We start from the raw sequence: 24,362 nt of genomic DNA on the forward strand, positions 1-24,362 counted from the left end.
GTGATCTTGTGAATTCTTGCTCAAATTTAAACTGTTCTCCTCGAACTAGTGAACATGTGAAAGTACATCAGGCGCAGACAAAGAATAAACTCCACCTATTATTTAGTACATCTGCAAGCTGACACTGAAAATATTATAAAGAACTGCTGCCTACCACAGAAGATGGCACACCTAGTAAAAGTGTTAAGGTTCCCACAGAAAGTTGTACAAGCGACTGCACCATACTCCAGGTGACCAGACAGTGTGCACTCTTCACAAAAGTGACTTCACTCCTCAGTCTCGGTTCCTCATTACAATGCAGTAAATGCAATTCGCTAACCAGTCAGTTCCTCTCAGAATGGAGCCGAGGGTTTTCTGTGGTTAAAACATCAATTATATTACGAGTTCCATTGTATTTCCAAACTGTGAAAACATTAGAGAGCTTTTGCCCCATTCTGCATGGTAGATATCTAGAACTCTCCACCAAAGGCTGAGGTTCAATTCAACATTTCAAAATAAATTGATATTTTTTCTAGGGCAAAGACATTGAAGGTTACAGAACCATGTTGAATATTATGGGTATGGAACCGAGGAGCGCCGATGAGGTTAAGCTATGACCTAACCGAATAGGAAAACAGGCTGAAGGGGCTGAACCCCCCTCCTCCTGTGCCCACATTCCACCACAGCCCCTTCCGATGAGCCCTTTGGTCATTGATGCCTTTGCTCTCCTACACATCTTCACACAAGTGCGCAAGACCATACAGAATGCCAAGCTGGTGTATCTCCTCCGAATAGGTGAACTATTAGATGGAGCAGGAATTGGCTCTCTTCCTGGGTATGGGATCTCGCATAGCCTCATCTCCCAAGCACATGCACAATGAGCAGAGGGCTTCCCATAGTCTCCGTAATCCCAGCCTGAAGACGCTGTTAGAGAGATTGTAGATGAGGCAGTTGCAGAAGCTGTTGCTTATGGCCAGCCACGTCGTCACAAAGGACAGCGAAGGGCTTTCCAGCACACGCGAGCTCTCCAGCAGGAAATAAACAATGTAGGGAAGCCACAGCACGTAGAAGACACTTGTAATCCGAAACAGGACCATTGCATAGCGCCGGTCGGGGCTGGGACTACCTTCGGCAGCTTCCACGTCCTGGCTGGGGAATCGGGCACGGCGTTCATTGATTTCTTTGGTGTGTTGCCGGCAAATTTTAAATATGTGGAAGTAGGTGAAGCAAACAATGAAGGCTGCTGGGGCATACAGCAGGCAGACTATAAAGCCTGTGAAGTAAGCATTAGTTTCCCAGAAGGTGGCACACCATTCAAAGATGTCTCCGTGATATCCTGGCTTCTCCCATCCAAAGAACGAGGGCAAGAACACTGTCCCGGAGTAAATCCATATGAGAATGATACAGATCCTAAGGCGGCACGGAGTTACCAGTTGGCTATAGGAGAGCGGTTTGGTTATGGCAAGGTAGCGGTCAATACTGATGCATGCCAGACACGCCATAGAAACGCTCTTCAACACTGAAATGATGTACCCAAACACCTGGCAGGTCAGGGACTCCTGCATGCCTGTGGAGTAGTGAAGGAGGGAGAGAGCAGGAACCAAGCAGCTTACCCCTACGAACAGGTCAGCATAGGCCATCGTCTGAATGAAGTAGCTGGTGGTGTAGTGGTGAAGGAGGGGGGCACAGTGGAACACAAAGATGACCGTCAGATTCCCCATGATGATCAGGACTGTCAACAGCACAATGATCACAGTCTCCAAAACACATACATCAACCATGTCGTAATAGCCGAAGCCCAGTGGGCAAGCGCGGTGATTGGACAGGTTGGCTGAGGTGTTGCTTGGGCTCACGGAATTCCATTTAGTCGTGGAGTGGTTCATGACACAGACGGGTGTGGGCCACAGTCCACGGTGACTGCAGGTCGCCGGCAAGGCATCTGTTCTTGCTGCTGCTGCGGCTTGCTCCGCTCCTCTGGCTCGCTCTGCTGCTCCCGTTGGTCTCCGCAGTCAGCGCTTCACAGCCGCACATGCCTCCTCAGCAGCAGAGGACTGCTGACACACCTCAGCATTGCAATGCTGCTGACGAGCTCCCTCCAGTGTACTGCTTCCAGCTGTTCATTGAGAGCCATTGTGTGCAGAGCGGGAGAGGGAGACAAGCTCTGGGAGAAATGCACAAGCCTCTCATACGGCTCTCCACATGCTATATTTCTTCTCCCATTGAAGTCTCTTGAAACACTTCGCCTTCTAAATCCAGGGGGTCTGAGAGCATCGGGAAATCAATTGATAAGTAAGAGGAAGTGGGCAAAAATAGCAATGCAAGCCGTATTCCTGCACAATTTGAAATCCCCAGCCTTCCACATATATTAATCAGTGTTACGGTCTTGCGAGAAGGAATGCTGACAGAATAATGCAGCAATCTCCTGATTTAGTGAGGAGTCTGGCACCTCCATTGTGCTCGAGAAGCAATCCTTTCAGTGTCACATTAGCACTGCTACTGCACACTCCCCGTCCCGCAGCAGCTGCACCTGAGCCCCTCGCCTTTGCTCTATCGCAGCTGATGCGGAAGAATTCTCTACTCCAGCTACCTTGGTTTCCTGCTTCCAAACGAGCAGCAGCAGCAGAACCACCAATGGCCATCGGAGCTGCTTTCTCCCTTTATGTCGCTTGGTAACAGTTGCCAAGCGCACGCAGGCTCACAGCCACTCACTGTAACGCTATCCTAGAGCGTAACAAATGAAGATAACGGGACAGGGCTAGCCAGCTTACAGCCGCACTATCCTATTAAGACAGGTTCATAAAACAGGTAAAGAGTGCAGATGTGGGACCCAAGAGTTTGAGCTATTAGCCTGCACAGAGCTATTAAGAATATAAAGTCAAACTTCCTGAGACTAACCCCAGCACCAGCTGTAATATCACTGAAGGAAAATTCCTTGCATTATTAATTACACAAATAGCAATCAAAAACTACTCATTATAAATTTACTTGTGGCCTGCACTGTAGCATTTGCATTTATGCCGACAGGCTCATTGCACAGATGTAGGAGAGGCAGAAGCAGAAGCCGGGAATGGCAGGAGGAGTTTGAAGGCGGGATGCGAGGGCGCAGGGCAGTGAGGGTGAGGGAGCAAGAGGCAGGAGATGATTGTGTGACGTGTGTGGTAGCAGAAGGCAAGGTGTGAGATTCAAGACAGGGAAGGTGTGGTGGTGGGGGGGGGGGGGGGCGGGGGTGTGGGAACAAGAGGCAGGAGGTGGCTGTGTGGGGCAAGATTGAGTGGGTGTGGGGGCAGAAGGTGGGGTGCTGTCAGTTAAGACCATGGAACACAAGTTGGCCTATCATCAATTTGTTCCATCTTCTCCCTGTAAATGTGGCTCCTCAAGATGCAGCACAACCACAATACTCCCAACTTACTACAGGCAACACTGTCACTTCAGTTAATGATGTAAAGTGCACTGTTGCCTGCAAAAACTATTTACACACACAGGCCAAGACATTGATGCAATCACGAAGAAGGCACACTATAGGCTCTCTACTTCGTTAGGAGGTTGAGGAGATTTGGTATGTCACCAAAGACACTTACAAAGTTCTTATAGATGTACGGTGGAGAGCATTCTGACTGGCTGCATCACCGCTTGGTATGGATGCTCCAATGCACAGGATCGCAAGAGGCTGTAGAGGGTTCTAGACTCATCCTGCTCCATCACTGGCACAACCCTCCCCACCATCGAGGACATCTTCAAGAGGCAGTGCCTCAAGGCAGTGGCATCCATCACCAAGCACCCTCACCATCGGGGACCTGCCTCCTTCTTGTTACTAACATCAGGGAGGAGGTACAGGAGCCTGAGGATCCACACTCAACGATTCAGGAACAGCTTCTTCCCCTCTGCCTTCAGATTTCTGAATGGTCTATGAACCCATGAACACTACCTCATTATTCTTTTTTTTGCACTATTTATTTTTGTAATTTACAGTAATTTTACGTCTTTGCACTGTACTGCTGTCGCAAAAACAACAAATTTCATGTCATATACCAGTGATAATAGATCTGATTCTGCCTCCTTCTAGAGATTTATATTTCACTTCCAAAGGCTCACAATACAGTCAGGGGTCACTAATTAAATGATACTATTGAGGGCAGTTGTATGACAATATGCAAGGTAAAACACATACTGCTCATCTGTACCCTGGCAGATCGCAGCAGTCGGGAGTAGGGATGTAGCGATGTGCTGCACTGAAGATGATTAACAGCAATGTAATCCTTTCAATGATTATAGATAACCAGGCTAGACACAATAGCACAGATGGGATCTGGCCAGTGCAATACAACTGTAACAGCAATACAATTTCTTTTTATTTACACGCTTTCCCTTGGCTGGTGCAACCCAGTGTCTTCTTTGCCCTTTTAACCACAGCTAATTATTGTGTTGAGTGTGTAGCTCATCCACTGTAGCCTACACGATTAGTAGAGGATCATACTCCAATTTCACGCAGGTTTTTTGCCTACAAGCCTCAACCCTAACTGTTTCCTGCAACAGAATAGCAGGATACAGATTACTAGGTAACCACAACAGCATCATACCCTAACTCACAACACATACATTTACCAATAGCCTGTCCTGGTCCAACCACTTTGATGCCACGGCCAAGAAAGCTCACCAGTGCCTCTACTTCCTCGGGAGGCTAAAGAAATTTGACATGTCCCCTTTGACACCCACCAATTTTTATCGATGCACCATAGAAAGCATCCTATCCAGACGCATCACAGCTTGGTATGGCAACTGCTCTGCCCGTGACAGCAAGAAACTGCAGAGAGTTGTGGACACAGCTCAGCACGTCACGGAAACCAGCCTCTCCTCCATGGACTCTGTCTACACTTCTAGCTAATTCGGTAAAGCAGCCAACATAATCAAAGACTCAACCCACGCCAGACATATTCTCTTCAGCCCCTTCCCATTGGGCAGAAGACACAAAAGTCTGAAAGCATGTACCACCAGGCTCAAGGACAGCTTCTATCCTGCTGTTATAAGACTATTGAACAGTCCCCTAGTATGAAAAGATGGACTCTTGACCTCACAATCTACCTCATTACGGCCTTGCATCTTACTGTCTGTCTGCACTGCACTTCTTCTGTAACTGTAACACTTTATTCTGCATTCTGTTATTGTTTTCCTTCGTACTACCTCGATGTATTGATGCTGTGAAATGATCTGTATGGATGGCATGCAAAACAGTTTTTCACTGTACCTCAGTACATGACAGTAATAGAGCAAATTACATTTACTGGTAAGTGGAGCTACAGGTCACATTGTGTCAGTGAATTTGTTTTACTGCCCGCCGTGCCTCACCTACTAAAGCCCCAAGTACTGCAACTCATTCCCAAAACCTTCCTGTCTCGCTTCCCTCCTCTAAAACACATGGTGAAATGGTCTCTATGGACAAGCTTTCAGCCATCTGCTCTAACACGTTCTTGTGTGGCTCAGCATCAATAATATTAGTCTAGCACCTTGAGATGTTGTAGGTGCTAGATCAATGGTTACTTGTAAGTAGTTGAGGAATGTTAATTACAAAGTAGGACAGAGGGAAAAGGCTTAAAGCTGTAAAGAGTGAAAATCAAGAAATTTTCGTATAGTGAGTGGAGCAGACTTACAGGAAAGACTGTGCAATAACTTTGAAGTAGTAATTGAACACCGAAATCTCTCTCGATAAATAATAAAGCCAAATAGTTATCCTCATCTGTGTATGTTTTGTAGTATTGATCAAAGTGAGAGAAGTGTTTGGAATGGTCTTGCCTGACGGAGAGATGGAACCACCCATCCAGGTCTCCCTGCAGAGGAAATATTATTCCTCATATTTTCTTGCAAGATAGAAGGAGGTTACTGAATCTATTCTGGCTCTCAGACAAATCCATAGTCCTATTCGCCCACATTTCCGCTGTAACTTATTCTCTCTCACATCTCCGTCAACTGCCCATCACCCTGATTCTCCTGCCATCGACTCACACTGGGGCCAATTTACAGTGGCAATATACCAACAGATCAACACATCTCTGGGAGGAAACTGGAGCGTTCAGAGGAATCCAACATGATCACGGGAAGTACATACAAATTCCATACAAACTGTGCTTTCGGTGGTTGAACCCAGGTTGCTGGAGCTGAGGCATCACTGTACCACTGCAACAGAAAGCCAGCTGATCAAGGGATAGAGGTCAGGAAGCTGTGGGAATTACAGGGATCCTAAAGTGGGTCATGAGGCTAACTGACACAGATAAGGAATTATCTGACTTAGGTACTGGGGACTGGAGAGTAAAGAAGGATGGAAACAAAGGAGGAGACAATCAAAGAGGTGCACAAGCCTCAAAGGAAACCTGATAAAGGGCAAAGTGGAAGCTACGGACCAAAAAAAAAGAGGCAATTGACCATGAAGTTAACTGAGTTTATGCATGTTGTGTTCTGTGAATCTAACCATGAAGGAAATTATTGGTAGGTTCAGTGCAGCCTTTCTGCTGATCTTGTTCACTCATGTGTAATAGAGGGAAAGGTTTTGAGAGCAGTGGCTGGGATTACTGAGCTCAAGTGGTAAATGGTCATCTTCAGCCATATCTGTAGAGAGACCTGGCTGGGTGGTTCCATCTCCCATCAGGCAAGACTATTCCAAACACTTCTCTCACTTTGATCAATACCACAAAACATACACAGATAAGGATAACCAGTTGGCTTTCTTATTTAACAAGAGATTTCAGTATCCAATTGCTTCTTGAAAGTTATGGCACAGCCTATCCTGCAAATCTGTTCAACTTACTCACTATGAAGAATTTCCTGATATCCACCCTTTACAGCTTTAATCGTTCTCCCTCTGCCCTATTTTGCAATTTACTTTGTCAATTCCATTAAGGGAGAGGTTGCCCAGGCAAGGTCTTTATTCCTTGGAACATAGGAGAATGAGGGGTGACCTTATTGAAGTGTTTAAAATTATGAAGGGCATAGATAAAATGGATGATAATAGTCTTTTCCCCAGGGTAGGGGAGTCCAAAACTAGGAGGTATAGGTTCAAGGTAAGAAGGGAGAAATTTAAAAGGGACCTTAGAGCCAACTTTTTAATGCAGAGGGTAGTGAGTATATGGAATGAGCTGTCAGAGGAAGTGGTTGAGGCAGGTACAATAGTATCATTTAAGAAGTACTTGGGTAGGTACGTGGAGGGGTTGGGGTGGGGGCTTAGAGGGATAAGGGCCAAACACAGGAAATTGGGACTAGCTGTGTGGCCACCATGGTCAGCATGGTCTGGTTGGGCTAAAGGGCCTGCATCCATGCTGTATTGCTCTATGACTAACTACCTTCTGCACCTCTGGATCATCTCTAACATTCCTCCCAGGCTTAAATCCCAAGCCTCAGTACTGCATCATGGAAAGAGCTTGGTGGATGGAGCTCTATCTTATTTTCCTCTCACTTGCATTGCACTGGCTCTCTACAGCATCCCCTCATTCACCTCCCACACTGATCCACCATCACTGACCCACTCTGGCTTCCAGGCCAGCAGATCTGGCATTTAAAGCTCTCATACATATTCAAATCCCTCCATGACAATGTCCCCAGTTATTGGATTGTGGGTGTTGACAGGTTCCCCCTAAATGCAGTCTCACTGTGTGGAGAAAACCATACCGTTTTCCCAGAGTGTCACACTGGTAAAGTGGTTCTAATCAACAAGTCACAGCTCCTTCTGCCCACCCCCCACCCACTCCTCTGGCACTTCAACCTCCTTTGGTCACCTCAACTTGTTCCACCTTTCTTCCATCTTTTAAAACATGGTTGCCTGCTGTCTACCCAACTGGAGAACCACAAACCTATTGTGGCATGGAATAAAAGTCCTTATGTGGCTTTTGGTTCTTTCACCAATCACCTGGATCTTGACCCTTTTACCAACAAGAAGTTTCTGTCTACTCTGTCTATCTCCTTCATGACTTTGAATCCTCCAGTAAGCCCCCTCACAGCCTCCTCTGTTCCAAGGACAATCACCCCAGCTTCTCCAGTCTAGTTACATAACTAAAGTTCTTCATCCCTGGTATGGTATCATCAAAATGCACCTCCTGGCATCCCCATCCTATTCCAACTTAACCATGAGCTATCTTAGCTCCCTTCCCAGCCCCCATGTTAGACTATATAGTTACCTTTTCTCTCTCCTCAGGACTTATCCTCCTCTCCTTCAAATCACTTGTTGTCACTCTCTGCTCAACAACACCCTCTTGTCCCTTGTAGATTAAAACCAAGTCTCCAGCTTACCCTTCTTTCTGAAGTTATTTAAATCCATTAGAGCTTTCTAACCCTGAGGACTTCCTTGTTTGAACCATTCCAGTCTGGTTTCTCCTCTGCCATGGGACCAAAGCAGCCCTGATCAAAATCACTGATAATCCTTCAAAGAACAAGGGAAACCAAAACCATTGAAGGCAAACACAGGAGACGTACAGAAATTCCTCCAGAGAAAGAAGCAGAGCTACTTCCAGATAGGCCTTCCTGACATAGAGCAGTAATCCAAAAGCAAAATACTGCCAAAGCTGCAAATCTTAAATAAAAAGAGAAAATGCTGGAAATACTGACACATCGAAATATTTCCAGCATTTTCTGCTTTAATCTTTGTTTTCCTTGACCTTTTTCCAACCTGCAGCATGGTTGACTACACCTTCGTCCTCTGATGCTTCTCCACCAGCACCTGGACGGTAAGGATCATGTTTGTCTGGTTTTATTTTCATCCAGCCAACTTCAAAATTCTTTTCAATTTTACCTTATGGTATCTGATGACCATTGCTCTCATTCGGTATTTAGTATGAGGTGTTGACAACAGCACTTTTGAGATAGCTCAGAGTTCCATAAACAAGTACCAACTCTGAGGGGTCCATCCCCCTAAGCCAAGGGCCGCTAATAGCCCAACACCATCCACAGATAACTCAGATTGCCCAGAACTCATCCCTTTCTCTCTCAATGGTTTCACACCCTCTGGAACTTCAGCTCATTAAGTCAGCCTATTTGATTTATTCCACTTACCAAGAAACAGCTGAAAGCACTGGATGCAGCAAAGGCAACATCCTGGGTAAAGTATTGAAGATTTGTGCTCCAGAACTAGCCGCACCTCTAGCCAAGATATTCCAGTCCAGTTACAACACATGCAGCTACCTGACAATTGCCAGGTAGGTCCTGTCACAAACTGCAGGACAAATTCAATCTGGCTAATTACTGTTCAACCAGTCTACTCTCAATCACCAAAGTGATGGAAGCCAAAGTCGACAGTACTGTTTAGTAGCACTTACTCACCAATGACAAATGGTGATCCCCAGGGGTTGGTGCTAGGCACATTGCTATTTGTCATCTACATCAATGATTTGGATGAGAATGTACAAGGCATAGTTAATAAGTTTGTAGGTGACACTAAAATAGGTGGTGTCGTTGACAGTGAAGATGATTATCAGGATTTACAGAGGGATCTTGATCAACTGGGGAAATGGGCCGAGGAATGGCAAATGGGAATTTAATTTGGATAAGTGCGAGGTGTTGCATTTTGGGAAGACAAATGAGGGTAGTAGGACTTTCACCGTCAATGGTAGGGCCTGGGGACTGTTATAGGACAGAGGGACCTAGGTGTACAAGTACATTGCTCCCTGAAAGTGGTGTCGCAGGTGGACAGGGTGGTAAAGGTGGCTTTTGGCACACTGGCCTTCACCTGTCAGGGCATTGAGCATAGAAGTTGGGAGGTTACATTGCAGTTGTACAAGATGTTGGGGAGGCTGCACTTGCAATATTGTGCTCATTTCTGGTCACCCTGGTATAGGAAAGATACCATTAAGGTGGAAAGAGTGCAGAGGAGATTTATGAGCATGTTGCCAGGACTTGAGGGACTGAGTTCCAGAGAGGTTGAGCAGGTTGGGACTTTTTTCATTGGAGCGGAAGAGAATGAGGGGTGATCTTATAGAGGTGTATAAAATCATGAGGGGTATAGATAGGGTGAAAGCACACGGTCTCTTTCCCGGGGTTGGGGAATCCAGAACTCAAGGGCATCGTTTTAAGGTGAGAGGGGAGAGATTTAATAGGAACCTGAAGAGCAACTTTTTCACGCAGAGAGTGGTCAGTATATGGAATGAGCTGCCAGAGGAAGTGGTTGAGGGAGGTACATTAACATTTGAGGGCTGGATGGCTTTGAATTTGTCAAATGTGTTCAGGAAAGTTTTCTATATCAATATATAGAGGTACCAATGAGAGAGCATGCAATACTTGATCTCCTATTAGGGAACCAGGCAGGTAAGGTGACAGAAGTATGTGTAGGTGAGCATTTTGAGTCCAGTGACCATAATGTCATTAGTTTCAAGTTAATTATGGATAAGGACAGATCTGGTCCTCGAGTTGAGGTTCTAAATTGGAGAAAGGCCAATTTTGTGGAAATGAGAAAGGATCTAGGAAGAGTGGATTGGGATAAGTTGTTTTCTGGCAAGGATGTGCTCAGTAAGTGAAGGCCTTCAAAGGCGAAATTTTGAGAGTGCAGAGTTTGCATGTTCCTGCCAGGATTAAAGACAAAGTTAACAAGCATAGGGAACCTTGGTTTTCAAGGGATATTGGTGACCTGGTTAAGAAAAAGAGAGAGGGGTATAGCAGGTATAGGCAACTAGGAACAAATGAGGTACTTGAAGAGTATAGAAAAAGTAAGAAAATACTAAAATAGGAAATCAGGAAGGCAAAAAGACATGAGGTTGCTTTGACAGATAATGTGAAGGTAAACCCGAAGGGTTTCTACAAGTATATTAAGAGTAGAAGGATAGTAAGGGACAAAATTGGTCCCCTAGAAGATCAGAGTGGTCGTCTATATGTGGAGCCTCAGGAGATGGGGGAGATCTTAAACAGTTTTTTTGCATCAGTATTTACTCAGCAAACTGGCATAGTGGATATGGAAGGAAGGGAAACAGGCAATAGTGTCATGGAACATATAGAGATTAAAGAGGAGGAGGTGCTTGCTGCTTTACAGCGAATAAAGGTAGATAAATCCCCCGGGCCTGATAAGATATTTCCTCGGACATTGAGAGAGACTAGTGTAGAAATTGCAGGGGCCCTGGCAGATATATTTAAAATGTCCTTAGCCACGGGTGCGGTGCCGGAGGACTGGAGGGTAGCTCATGTAGTTCTGTTGTTTAAAAAAGGATCTAAAAGTAAACCAGGTAATTACAGGCCAGTGAGCCTGACATCAGTAGTGGGTAAATTATTGGAAGGTGTTCTGAGATTGGATATACAAGTATTTGGATAGCCAAGGGCTGATTAAGGATAGTCAGCATGGCTTTGTGCATGGTAGATCATGTTTAACGAATCTTGTAGAGTTTTTCGAGGAGGTTACCAAGAAAGTAGATGAAGGAAAGGCTGTGGATGATTTACGAGAATGATTCCAGGAATGAAAGGGCTTAAGTATGATGAGCGTTTGTCGGCTCTTGGACTGTACTCGCTGGAGTACAGAAGGATGAGAGGGGACCTCGTAGCGACATTTAAAATGTTGACAGGTAAGGATAGAGTAGATGTGGCTAGGCTGTTTCCCTTGGTGGGCGTGTCCAGGACCAGAGGGCACAATCTTAGAATTAGAGGGTACAGTTTCAAGACAGAGATGAGGAGAAGTTTCTTTACCCAGAGGGTGGTGAAATTGTGGAACTCCTTGCCACGCACAGCAGTGGAGGCCAGATCAGTGGGGGTATTCAAGGAGGAGATAGACAGATATCTAAATAGTCAGGGTATCAAGGGATATGGGGATAAGGCTGGCAAATGGGATTAGAATAGTTTTGTTTTTTTTTCTCTCTCTTTTTTCCCACCCCATTTCTTTTTCCCTTTTCCTTGGAGCAGACTCGATGGGCCGAATGGCCTGCTTCTGCTCCCTTATCTTGTGATCTTGTGACTTTAGTCAGGCCTTTGACAAGATCCCACATGGGAGGTTAGTTCAGAAGGTTCAGACACTAGGTATCCGTGGAAAGGCTGTAAACTGGATTCGAAATTGGCTGTGTGGGAGAAGACAGAGTGGTAGCGGATGATTGTTTCTCAGACTGGAGGCCTGTGACTAGTGGTGTGCCTCAGGGATCTGTGCTGGGGCCATTGTTGTTTGTTGTCTATATCAATGATCTGGATGATAATGTGGTAAATTGGATCAGCAAGTTTGCTGATGATACTAAGATTGGAGGCGTAGTGGACAGCGAGGAAGGCTTTCAAAGCTTGCAGAGGGATCTGAACCAACTGGAGGAATGGGCCAGAAAATGGCAGATGGAATTTAATGCAGACAAGTGTGAGGAAGCATTTTGGAAGGACAAATCAAGGTAGGACATTCACAGTAAAATGGGAGGGCACTGAGGAGTGCGGAGGAACAAAGGGATCTGGGAGTTCAGATACATAATTCCTTGAAAGTAGCATCGCAGGTAGACAGCGTTGTAAAGAAGGCTTTTGGCATCCTGGCATTCTTAAATCAAAGTATTGAGTATAAGAGTTGGGATGTTATGGTGAGGTTGTATAAGACATTGGTGAGGCCAAATTTGGAGTATTGTGTGCAGTTCTGGTCACCTAACTATAGGAAGGATATTTGTAAGGTTGAAAGAGTGCAGAGGAGATTTACTAGAATGTTGCTGAGTCTTCAGGAGTTGAGCTACAGGGAAAGATTAAACAGGTTAGGACTTTATTCCTTGGAGCGCAGAAGAATGAGGGGAGATTTGATAGAGGTTTACAAGATTATGAGGGGCATAGACAGAGTTAATGCGAGTAGGCTCTTTCCACCTAGATTAGGAGAGATAAGTATGAGAGGACATGGCCTTAAGGTGAAAGGGGAAAAGTTTAGGGGGAACATTAGGGGGAACTTCTTCACTCAAAGAGTGGTGGGAGTATGGAACAGGCTGCCATCTGATGTAGTAAATGCGGGCTCACTCGAGTTTTAAGAATAAATTGGATAGATACATGGATGGGAGAGGTCTGGAGGGTTATGGACTGGGTACAGGTACATGGGACTAGCAGAATACCGTTTCGGCACAGACTAGAAGGGCCGAATGGCCTGTCTTCTGTGTTGTAGTGTTCTATGGTTCTAACACCTAAAAATGTATTTGAGCAGGTACATGGATAGGAAGGATTGAGAGAGATATGGGCCAAACACGAGCAAATGGGGCAAGCTTGGATAGGAATCTTGGCTGGCATCAACCAGTTGGGCCGAAGGGCCTGTTTCCATGCTATATGACACTATGATAACTTACTCAGCCATGACCAGTTTGAGTTTCATCAGGACTGCTCCACCTGAGATCTCATTATAACCCAAGTCCAAACATGGACGAAACAGGTGAATTCCAGGGGTGAGGTGAAAGTGACTGCGCTTAACATCAAGGCAGCACTTGACCAAGTACAGTATTAAGGAGCTCTGGTAAAACTGGTTAATGGACATCAAGGGCAAAACATTCCAGCAGATGGTCATACCTCAGACAAAGGAAAATCGTTGAAGTCAATCATCTCAGCCCCAGGACAACACTGCAGGAGTTCTTCAGGGCAGGGCCCTGGGCAGTGATGTTGAACTGTGGGGACTTGGAGTACAAGTACATAGTTCCCTGTAAATGGCAACACAGACAGAATGGTGAAGGCGGCATAGGGTATGCTTGCCTTAATTAGCCAAGGCATTGAGTATAGGAGTTGGGATGTCATATTACAGTTGAACAAGTCATTGCTTAGGCCGTACTTGGAGTACTGTATGCAGTTCTGGTCGCCACACTACAGGACGGATGTGATTAAGCTGGAAAGGGTATAGAAAAGATTCACAGGAATGTTGGACTGGAAGGCTTGAGTTATAAGGAGTGATTGGATAGGCTGGGACTATTTTCCCTGGAGCAAAGGAGGCTGAGGGGTGACCTTGTAGAGGTTTATAAAATTATGAGGGGCATAAATAGGGTAGATAGAGTCTTTTTCCCAGGGTAGGGGAGTCATAAAAGGGCAAAGGCTCAATGAGAATCAAAATCAGGTTCATTACCACTGACGTATGTCGTGAAATTTGTTGTTTTGTGGCAGCAGTACAGTGCAAGACATAAAGACGTAAAAATTATTATAAGTTACAAAAATAAATAAGTACTACAAAAGAGGAATAACGAGGTAGTGTTCATGGGTTCATGGACCGTTCAGAAATCTGATGACGGAGGGGAAGAAGCTGTTCCTGAAAATGTTGTGTGTGTGCCTTCAGGCTCCTGTACCTCCTCCCTGATGGTAGTAACGTGAAGAGGGCATGTCCCAGGTGGTGAGGGTCCTTAATGATGGATGCTGCCTTCTTGAGGCACTGCTCCTTGAAGATGTCCTCAGTGGCAGGGAGGGTTGTGCCTGTGATGGAGCTGGCTGAGTTTACAACCCTCTGCGACCTCTTTTGATCCATTCCAGCCTCCATTCCAGGCAGTGATGCAACCGATCAGAATGCTCTCCACTGTACATCTGTACAAATTTACAAGAGTCTTTGGTGACGTACCAAATCTTCTCAAACTCCTACTGAAGTAGAACAACTGGCGTGCCTTCTTCACCATTGCATCAACGTATTGGGCCCAAGACAGATCCTCTGAAACCCAGGAACTTGAAGCTGCTCACCCTTTCCACCGCTGACCCCTCAATGAAAACTGGTGTGTGTTCTCCCAACTTCCCCTTCCTGAAGTCCGCAATCAATTCCTTGGTCTTGCTGACGTTGAGTGCGAGGTTGTTGTTGCGACACCACTCAACCAGCCGATCTATCTCACTCCTGTACACCTCCTCATCGCCATCTAAGATTCTGCCAACAACAGTGGTGTCGCTGGCAAATTTATAGATGGCGTCTGAGCTGTGCTGTGCTTAAGGTGACAGGGAAAAGATTTAAAGAGGATCTGAGAGGTGCTGGGCACATGGAACGAGCTACCAGAGAAAGTGACAGGGGCAGGTACAATTACAAAGTTTAAAAGATATTTGGACAGGTACATGGTTACAAATGGTTTAGAGAGATATGCAACAAATGCAGGCAAATAGGACGTGTAGATAGGCATCTTGGTCAGTATGGACAAGTTGGGTTGAAAGGCCTATTTCTGTGCTGTATGATCCAATGAATCTCTCTGGATCTAAATTGCTGCTCCTTCCTCACTGCTTGGTCTAAATCCTGAAACTCCTTCCCGACAACCTTGAGGGAGTATCTTCACCAGAAGGACTGCAATAGTTCAAAGTGGCAGCTTACCACCACCTTCTCAAGGTCAATAGGGAATGACACAAAAGGCTGACCTTGCCAGTGCCATCCAGGTGGCCAAAGAATGGATAAACTAAACACATTTATTCATGGACAGAGAATCACCCCCAGTAAAAGCTTTCTTTCACACACCACTGATACTTCTGCTATCACCCAAGAATCTAGTCTTGACCCCTTACTTCTCAAGTACATGTTGTCCCTTACAAGTATCACCTGAAAACACATCAGCTTGCACACATACACTGATTTCACCTCTCTTTGCCTCTCCACTCTGCGGACAGCCGAGGAGAGAAAAAAAGAGTTAAGTGGAAGAATTGAAAACAACAAAAGAGACGATCAGCATGAAGGGATGATGTGAAGTGTGGTCATACTGACATTTGAACATCTGGTTAGTGGCAGTGTGGGGACATAGCTGCAGTAATTTTCCACCTGAGACAACTTTACAGTACTGTGTTTTTCCCACTATTCCTGAAACCAAGAGACGCAGATAATTTTCAGATACTGTTCCAGGGACAGTACTGTACAAGACTAAACTCTGATAATTGCGGACCAGCTGGCTAAAGTGATTATGGGAACCAGCAAGAATTTGAAAGTATCAAACAATAAGAATATATGTGCAAAAGGAGTTGACTTATAACCATTTAACTGGCTATAAAGTCAAAGCAATGTCTGAAAATTTTACAAAGAAATGCATAAAAAGGTGCCTTATGAGATGATCAACAGCAATAAACCCAGAGACCAACAATTACACAAGAAGACCCCAAGTCTCTGACCAGGAGAGGAACTCGCCATGTCAAATCCTGGCCAGGTTCATCTTGAGCAGGTAATATCAGAAAAGACTTAATGAGTTTTGGAGGTTGTGAAACTGTTAAAAGAGTTGCGTAACTAAAGAGTTAATGAAATTTACTTTATGGAACTATGTAGTGAATCTTTGAGTTGCTTGAACAAATCGCAATTAATAAAGAAATACAGTTAATAGGCAAAATCTTTGCCTGTTGTGGTTTGTCATGTGCTGGATTTAATTTGGTTTAATTGGCCACAAGTCTGCTTGTCCAGTACTGGCTAAGTACAAATTTGCTCCAATTAAATATAGAGGAGCCCAGAAACATGATCACATATTCCACTCTCCCACCCCCAACTCCATTCTTCTCTCTGACAAACTGAATCATACTGTTCACAATACTGGTATCACATCGGTCCTAAAATTATACTTCCGACCTCATACCATTTAATCTTATTTTCACCTGAGTAGCATGGCCCAACTCTAACCTTGCCTCAGGTCATCTACTTTTGAAACCATCGCCCATGTCTTTATCATGTCCAGCTTTGATTATGCTAAAGTAGGTTCCCTTCAACTTCCAGTTAGGTTCCCTTCAACTTCCCATGAACCTGATCATCCAAGTCTCTGCACTCTGCATCACAACTTGCACAAAGCCTCATTCACTCACTGCTACCTACACTGGCTCTCAGTTAAAGAAAGCACCCATTTCAATAATGTCATTGCTGTTTTTGGACTTGTACCTCTCTGCAATCTACTCCAACCCTATGAGATTTTCTGCACTCCTCCGGTTCTGGCCTGCTGAGCATTCTTGACCTTCATTACCCCACCCTTGATAAATGGAGTTCCAGAGCTTCTCTGCATCCCAACCTCTCTTCCGTCTTTTGGCACATCTTCAAATGTCCTTCCTTGATTGCCTTCGTCATCTGCTTTGAAATCTTGTGTGATTTGTTTTGTTTGAGTAAACCACAGTGGGACATTTCTGCTTCATTAAAATGTTACAAAAATGGGTTATCTTTGAAGCTCACATAAATTCAAATGTGAAAGGAGTCACAACCAGAAAACAAATAATGAAACTAAGCACAAGAGAGAGGTTAATTCAGGAAACTGGAAAGGAGTGCGAGGAACACATTTAAGGAGTGAGTTGAGTGGCAGTGACTGAAAGGAATATCAGGATAAGGAGAAACACTGCAGTTGTGGCCAGGGACGCATGGCCAGCAATGCAAATCAACAATTAAAGCACCTCTCATGCACAATTTAAAAGCAGTTCAATAGGATAATTGACCCGGTTGTCAATTAATTGTTTTGAATTTTTTGGAGCTGCTCCTCAATGGACAGGGGTTGATTGAAAGTATCCTATTCTTTAAAAAAAAACAGAAGCAGCAACCAGTGACCGAGTCTCTGGAGAAACCCTATTTAGTTTCCACAGGAATGCATCAAATAATGGTCGGATATTTTGAAAAGTTAGCTCAGCATTCTCCTAACTGCTGTTTCAGTCCTTGTAACTTCCAAATGCCATATTTGCTTCGAGTGAGCACATGGTAAACATTAACACAGTCAAATACAGAAAAAAAACAAGTCAGTCTTGGAGGAAGAGTATGCATAGGTGCGATAAAGCACATGGGAGGAAGGTAAGGTGAAATTGCATCTATTGTATTCAATGAGTGTTGAATAAAGCAGGTGAACTGAGAACATTGATATTATTGCTATCACAGAGACATGGTTTCAAGAAGGGCAGGACTGGCAACTAATATTCCATGGTCTAGAGACACACTTGCTGGAATCTGGAGTAACAAACAAAATGCTAGAGGAACACAGCGGATCAGGCAGCATCTATGGAGGGAAATGGACAGGTGATGTTTCAGGCAGCAACACCTCTACCATGATTATCCTCAACACTGGTGCCCCACAAGGCTGCGTCCTCAGCCCCCTACTCCCCATACACTCATAACTGTGTGATTGGATTCTACTCTATCTACAAGTTTGCAGGTGACACCATCATAGTGAGCCGAATCTCAAATTATGATGAGTCGGAGTACAGGAAGGAGATAGCTTAATAGCATGGTGTCATGACAACCTCTCCCTCAGTGTTAGCAAAAGAGCTGGCCATTGACTTCAGGATGGGGTGGGGGGTCTGCAGAGTACACGCTCATTTGCATCATTTGGTATGACCCTGTTGATCCTCACCAATTTTTATTGATGCACCACAGAAAGCATCCTATCCGGATGTATCACGGCTTGGTATGACAACTGCTCTGCCCAAGACCGCAAAAAACTGCAGAGAGTTGTGGGCACAGCTCAACACATCACGAAAAACAGCCTCCCCTACAGGGACTCTGTCTACACTTCTTACAGGTTGATGAGGTGGTTAAAAGGCACATGGGATACTTGCCTTCATTTGCCCAGGAGCAACACACACAAAATGCTGGAGGAACTCAGTGGGACAGGCAGCATCTATGGAGGGAAGTGAAGACCCGCTCTTGCACCACCCCTCCCCACACCCTTTTATACTGGCTATCTCCTTTCTTTCTTTCTAGTCCTGACATTATTCCCACTCTCAATCCTCCCTAATCTGCCTATCAACCCCCTCACCTGGATCCACCTATCACCAGCCACCACTCCTTCCCGCCAACTTTTTATACTGGCTATCTCGCCTCTATCTTTCAGTCCAGATGAAGTGTCTTGTCCCAGAATGTTGACTGTCCATTTTCCTCCATAGATGCTGCCTGACCCATTGAGTTCCTCCACCATTTTGTGCGTTGCTCCAGATTTCCAGTATCTGCAGTCTTTCTTCTCTCTTCATTTCACCAGGCTTGGAAAACAAGAGCAGGGAGGTTATTGTACAACTTTATAAAATATTAGTTAGGCCACAGCTGGACCACTGAATGCCGTTCTGATCACCAATCCACAGGAGGAACATGACTGCACTGGAGAGGGTTCAGAGGATATTCACCAGGATGTTGCCTGAGATGGAATTTTTCAGTTATGGGGAGAAATTGGATAGGCTGGGTTTGTTTTTCTAGGAACAGAGGAGCTCAGGGGAGACCTGACAGAGATGTACAAAATAATGAGGGGGATAGAAAGGGTAAATTGCAAGAAACCTTTCTGGTAAGTGTGATAGGTCCCAGAGGATAGCTAGAATCTGGAGCAAACTTCATGTTGTAGAGGATTGTGGAAGCAGAGTTTCAACACTTAAGTATCTAGATGAGTAATTATATTGCCAAGGCGTGGAAGGCTACTGACTAAGTACTGCATAATGAGACTAGTATAGATGGGTACTTGGTCAGCATGGATATGGTGGTCTGAAGGGCCTGTTTCTGTGCTGTACAACCTCATGATGGGGCAGCCAATTAGCCCAACAAGTCAGCTCCCTGTAAGAGCAATCTGATTGGTACATACAGAGAGACCACTCAAAATAACCAAACCAGTGCTGCACAAAATGTTGGAAAACAATTCTGAGGAAAGGCACAAGTCAGCTCGAGGGGCAAGTGAATCAAGCATGGATTTGTTAAGGGAAGGTTAGGTCTGACTAACCTAATTAAATTTACTGAGAAGGTAACAAGGAGGGTCAATGAGGGTAGCGTACTCAATATAGTATACATGGACTTTGGCAATGCATGTGACAGAGCCCCACCTGACAGATTGATAAAGTGAGAAAAGACCATGGGATGAAAGGGATAGTGGGAACTTGGGTTAAAAATCAATGAGAAAAGGTATAAAAATGGAAAATGCTTTGCAAATCAGGCAGCATCTTTGGAAAGACCTGTAAAGCTAACTCTATTTCTCTCTCAAACAAGATGCTAGATGAACTTAGCAGGTCAGTCAGCATCTGTGAAGGGAAATGGACAGTCGACATTTTGAGTCGAGACCCTTCATCTGGACTAAAAGAAAGAAGGGAGATTGCCAGTATAAAGAGGTGGGAGGAAAGCAGAGGAGCAAGAGCTGGCAAGTGTTAAGTGGAGTTCTGTGAGACCTTCTCTCACTGCTCCCTCATGATTTCTGCTGCTCTCCTGCTCTCCGACCACATTCTCACCTAGATTCCATGCTCTACCTTCACTTTCTGTCAGATTCCACCATCTGCAGCCCTTTGTCACCTCCACCTCTCACCTTTCACCTTTCAGACTCTGTCATTATTTCCACTCTTTTCTCTTCCACTTGCTTATCACCCCTCCTCACCTGGATCTACCTATCCCTTGCCAGCTCTTGCTCCACCCCTTCCCCTCACCTCTTTATACTGGCCACCTCCCTGCTATCATTTATTCCAGAAAGGTCTCAACCCAAAATGTCAACCGTCCAGTTCCCTCCACTGATGCTGCCTGACCCACTGAGTTCCACCAGTATCTTGTTTGTTGCTCTAGATTCCAGCATCCGGAGTCTCATGTCCCTGATTCTCTCCCCACAAATGCTGCCTAACCTGCTGAGTGTTACCACCTTTTTCTGATTTTATGTCATATTTTCAGCATCTGCAGTTGTATTTTTATTTTCATTTACCACAGAGAAAATGTATTCGAACTTGACCAGCCAGCCCAGAGCTTCTTGAGGTGAATCTAATGCAAGCCTTGGCTTCACACTATGAGCAGCTCAAGAAAATGTAAGGCAAGTAGAAAACCATGAGGAAGACTATTGCTGCCCAGGACCAATGCAGAGCCACCTTGCTGTTACTGTCTGACTGACCAATTCAACTCGAGTGTGTTGTCATATTCTCGGTCATAATTATCCCACCCTGGACATTCTCTCTTCTCCCCCCTTCCATCGGGCAGAAGATACAAAAGCCTGAAAGCACGTACCACCAGGCTCAAGGACAACTTCTATCCCATGGTTATAAGATTGTTGAAAAAACGGACTTGTATGATAAAATGGACTTGACCTCACAATCTACCTCGTTATGGCCTTGCACCTTATTGTCTGCCTGCACTGCACTTTCTCTGTAACACTTATTCTGCATTATGTTATTGTTTCCCTTGTACTACCTCAATGCACTGGTGTGATGAAATAAACTGTATGGATGGCATGCAAAACAAAGTTTTTCACTGTACCTCAGTACATGTAATAATGATAAATCAATTTACCAATTTTAACCAATTTACCAATTTTGTTTAATTGTGAACTTTACAGTAATGGTCATTTCCCAGTGAACCAATAGAGTTGTTCTATTCCTTGAGTGTTGAGTAACCTGTGACCCTTGGAAAAAAACAAAATCTCACCAAGTCACTGTAGAACTTTTGAAGTACTACACTGCTATACCATGAGAAATGCATCAGCTAATTTGCACACGGTGAGATCCCACAGACAGTAATAACATAATGAGTAGGTAATCTACACTGGGATGTTGTTTAAGGGATAAATACTGGGGAAAGAGTCTTCAAAATAATGCCACAGGTTCTTTTCACATTGATCTGTGACAGCAGGCAAGCCTGGATTTAACAATTCCTCTTGTTGGTTCAGCACTCTCTCAGTAATGCACTGCAGATACCTAAAGATCCTAAATGAGGCACACAACACCACATGCAAGAAAACTTTCATGGCGCAGACAAGGTGAAGTTGGCATTAAAGGAACAGTTTATATGAGGACTTTATATCAACCTTATTCCTGGTGGATATCCCATGGAGTGGCATTTAGGGAAGGACCCCTGATGGCTTGGCTGTACCAACCAGTGCAAAATGGTAGGCGACGAAGCAATGTCTCGTCTGTATTTCAAGCTGAACTCAACAAGGATTTTAAAAATTGAGTCCAGTAGCCAAAACTGCATAGAAAAGGTAAGAACGTTCCTGCTCCTGATCACTATCCAGTAATATCTGTTGGAAAGCCTTACTGATACCTACTAGAAGGGGAGAAATGGGTTCAGCCATAATACATGCTGCCGGCAAATAGTTCCTTTAAGTTCTTTTCCACATAAACAACTAAGAGTTGTTCTTTGCAAAATTAAAGACAGGGGTAACAGACATAAGATTGTCTACGCTGTTTAATGGAGAATTTGGAGAAGTAATGCTGTGCAAATGAGGTCCAAAAGCAGCATCAGTCTCTCACCTGGTGCGAGCTAAGGGAGAGCTGTCAGCACCAGAGAACCGTACCCCCGCAAGATTCAGTGCTTTCAAAGGAGATGAGATAAAATAGTGAGCTCATTGGCAATAAAACATGTACTGGCAAAATAATTAGAATGAAAGATAAACTGTTGAGAGAAGAAGCCTGTGGTGTCATCTGTGTGCTGCATTAACTAATGTTTAAAAAAACTCTGCTCTTCCAGTGTCTCAACAAGCAGCAGGCTTTCATTTTGCAAGCGAATGATGCTAATATCAACAAGTTACCCATGGAGAAGTAGACTCACTTTCTGCACAACATTTGATGAAAACCAATTACTGTTTTCCCATTCCACCTGCTCCTCCTGGCAGGATTTACAGCTAGCTGGGCAATACAGTTCAACTACTGACCAGCAGTGCTTTACTTCAGTGCAACAAGAGGTGGTAAGATGTGAGAAACAGTTGCACCTCCACCACACCGTCAAAACCATCAGCTCCTCACAAACTGCTTACTCACAACACACTCAGCTGAAATCATGTCCTCAGATAAAATATTTTCTGATTGAACATCTTTTACTGTGTCCTTAGGGAGGGGGGTATTGGTATTGGTTTGCTATTGTCACTTGTACTGAGGTACAGTGAAAAACTTGTCTTGCATACCGATCGTACAGGTCAATTCATTACATAGTGCAGTTACATTGGGTTAGTACAGAGTGCATTGATGAAGTACAGGTAAAAACAATAACAGTAAAGTATCACAGCTGCAGAGAAAGTGCAGTGCAATAAGGTGCAAGGTCACAACAAGGTAGATCGTGAGGTCATAGTCCATCTCATCGTATAAGGGAACCATTCAATAGTCTTATCACAATGGGGTAGATGCTGTCCTTAAGTCTGGTGGTATGTGCCCTCAGGCTCCTGTATCTTCTACCTGATGGAAGATGAGAGAAGAGAGAATGTCCCGGGTGGGTGGAGTCTTTGATTATGCTGGAAGTATGTTCAGATAAAATATATATTTAATATAAAGAAATAATAAACTCTATGTAATGATTTATGTCACTTGGATACATCCCATGTGTAACCAGATAGATTTTACAACTGGAGACACAAGAGACTGCAGAGGTGTGTGTGTGTGTGTGTGTGTGTGTGTGTGTGTGTGTGTGTGTGTGTGTGTGTGTGTGTGTGTGTGTGTGTGTGTGTGTGTGTGTGTGTGTGCGTGTGTGTGCGCGCGCGCTTTTGTGATTGGTTTATTATTGTCATATGTACCAAGATACAGTGAAAAGCTTTTGTTTGCATGCCATCCAGACAGATCATTCCATCCACAAGTACATCAAGGTAGTACAAAAGGGAAACAAAACAGAATGCAGAATAGTCTTACAGAACCATAGAACCATACAGCACAAAAGAGGCCCTTCGGCCCACCATGTTGTGCCGTCCATCAAACCACCCTCACACTATCTAACCCTTTCCTCCCGCATATCCCTCTATCTCACATTCCTCCATATGCCTATCCAACAAACTCTTGAACCTGTCCAATGTATCTGCCTCCACCACATCCCCAGGCAGTGCATTCCATGCACCAACCACACTCTGGGTGAAAAACCTCCCCCTGACATCTCCCCTGAACCTCCCACCCATAACCTTAAAGCCATGCCCTCTTGTCTTGAGCATTGGTGCCCTGGGAAGGAGGCGCTGGCTGTCTACTCTATCTATTCCTCTCATTATTTTATATACCTCTATCATGTCTCCTCTCATCCTCCTCCTTTCCAGTGAATAAAGCCCTAGCACCTTAAGCCTTTCCTCATATTCCATACACTCTAATCCAGGCAGCATCCTGGTAAATCTCCTCTGCACCCTCTCCAATGCCTCCACATCCTTCCTATAATGCGGTGACCAAAACTGAACACAGTACTCTAAGTGTGGTCTAACTAGAGTTTTGTAAAGCTGCATCATCACTTCGCGGCTCTTAAACTCAATCCCACGATTTATGAAAGCTAACATCCAATAGGCCTTCTTAACTGCTCTATCCACCTGTGAGGCAACTTTCAGTGAACTGTGAATATGAACCCCCAGATCCCTCTGCTCCTCTACACTGCCAAGTACCTTGCCATTTACCCTCACACTTCTCTGGATTGAACTCCATCTGCCACTTGTCAGCCCAGCTCTGCGTCCTATCAATATCCCTCTGTACGCTCCGACAGCCCTCCACACTATCCACAACACCGCTGATCTTAGTGTCATCTGCAAACTTACTAACCCAGCCTTCCACCCCCTCATCTAAGTCATCTATAAATATCACAAAAAGTAGAGGTCCCAGAACCGATCCCTGCAGGACACCACTAGTCACTGCCCTCCAATCCGAGGGCACTCCTTCCA

The 24,362-nt window shown here is 44.7% G+C and overlaps 2 protein-coding genes across 4 annotated transcripts in view; both read right to left on the reverse strand.

Annotated features, from left to right (window-relative positions):
- rabgap1l (RAB GTPase activating protein 1-like) overlaps window positions 1–24,362 on the reverse strand; it is a 396,343-nt gene that overhangs the window by 254,365 nt on the left and 117,616 nt on the right. The window lies entirely within an intron of this gene.
- On the reverse strand, window positions 783–1,862 carry LOC127567782 (G-protein coupled receptor 52-like). Its single transcript, XM_052010823.1, has one exon. The coding sequence runs from the start codon at window positions 1,860–1,862 to the stop codon at window positions 783–785; it is 1,080 nt and encodes a 359-aa protein (XP_051866783.1).

Source organism: Pristis pectinata, chromosome 3 (genome assembly GCF_009764475.1).
Source record: "Pristis pectinata isolate sPriPec2 chromosome 3, sPriPec2.1.pri, whole genome shotgun sequence".
In the NCBI taxonomy this organism is placed as follows: domain Eukaryota; kingdom Metazoa; phylum Chordata; class Chondrichthyes; order Rhinopristiformes; family Pristidae; genus Pristis; species Pristis pectinata.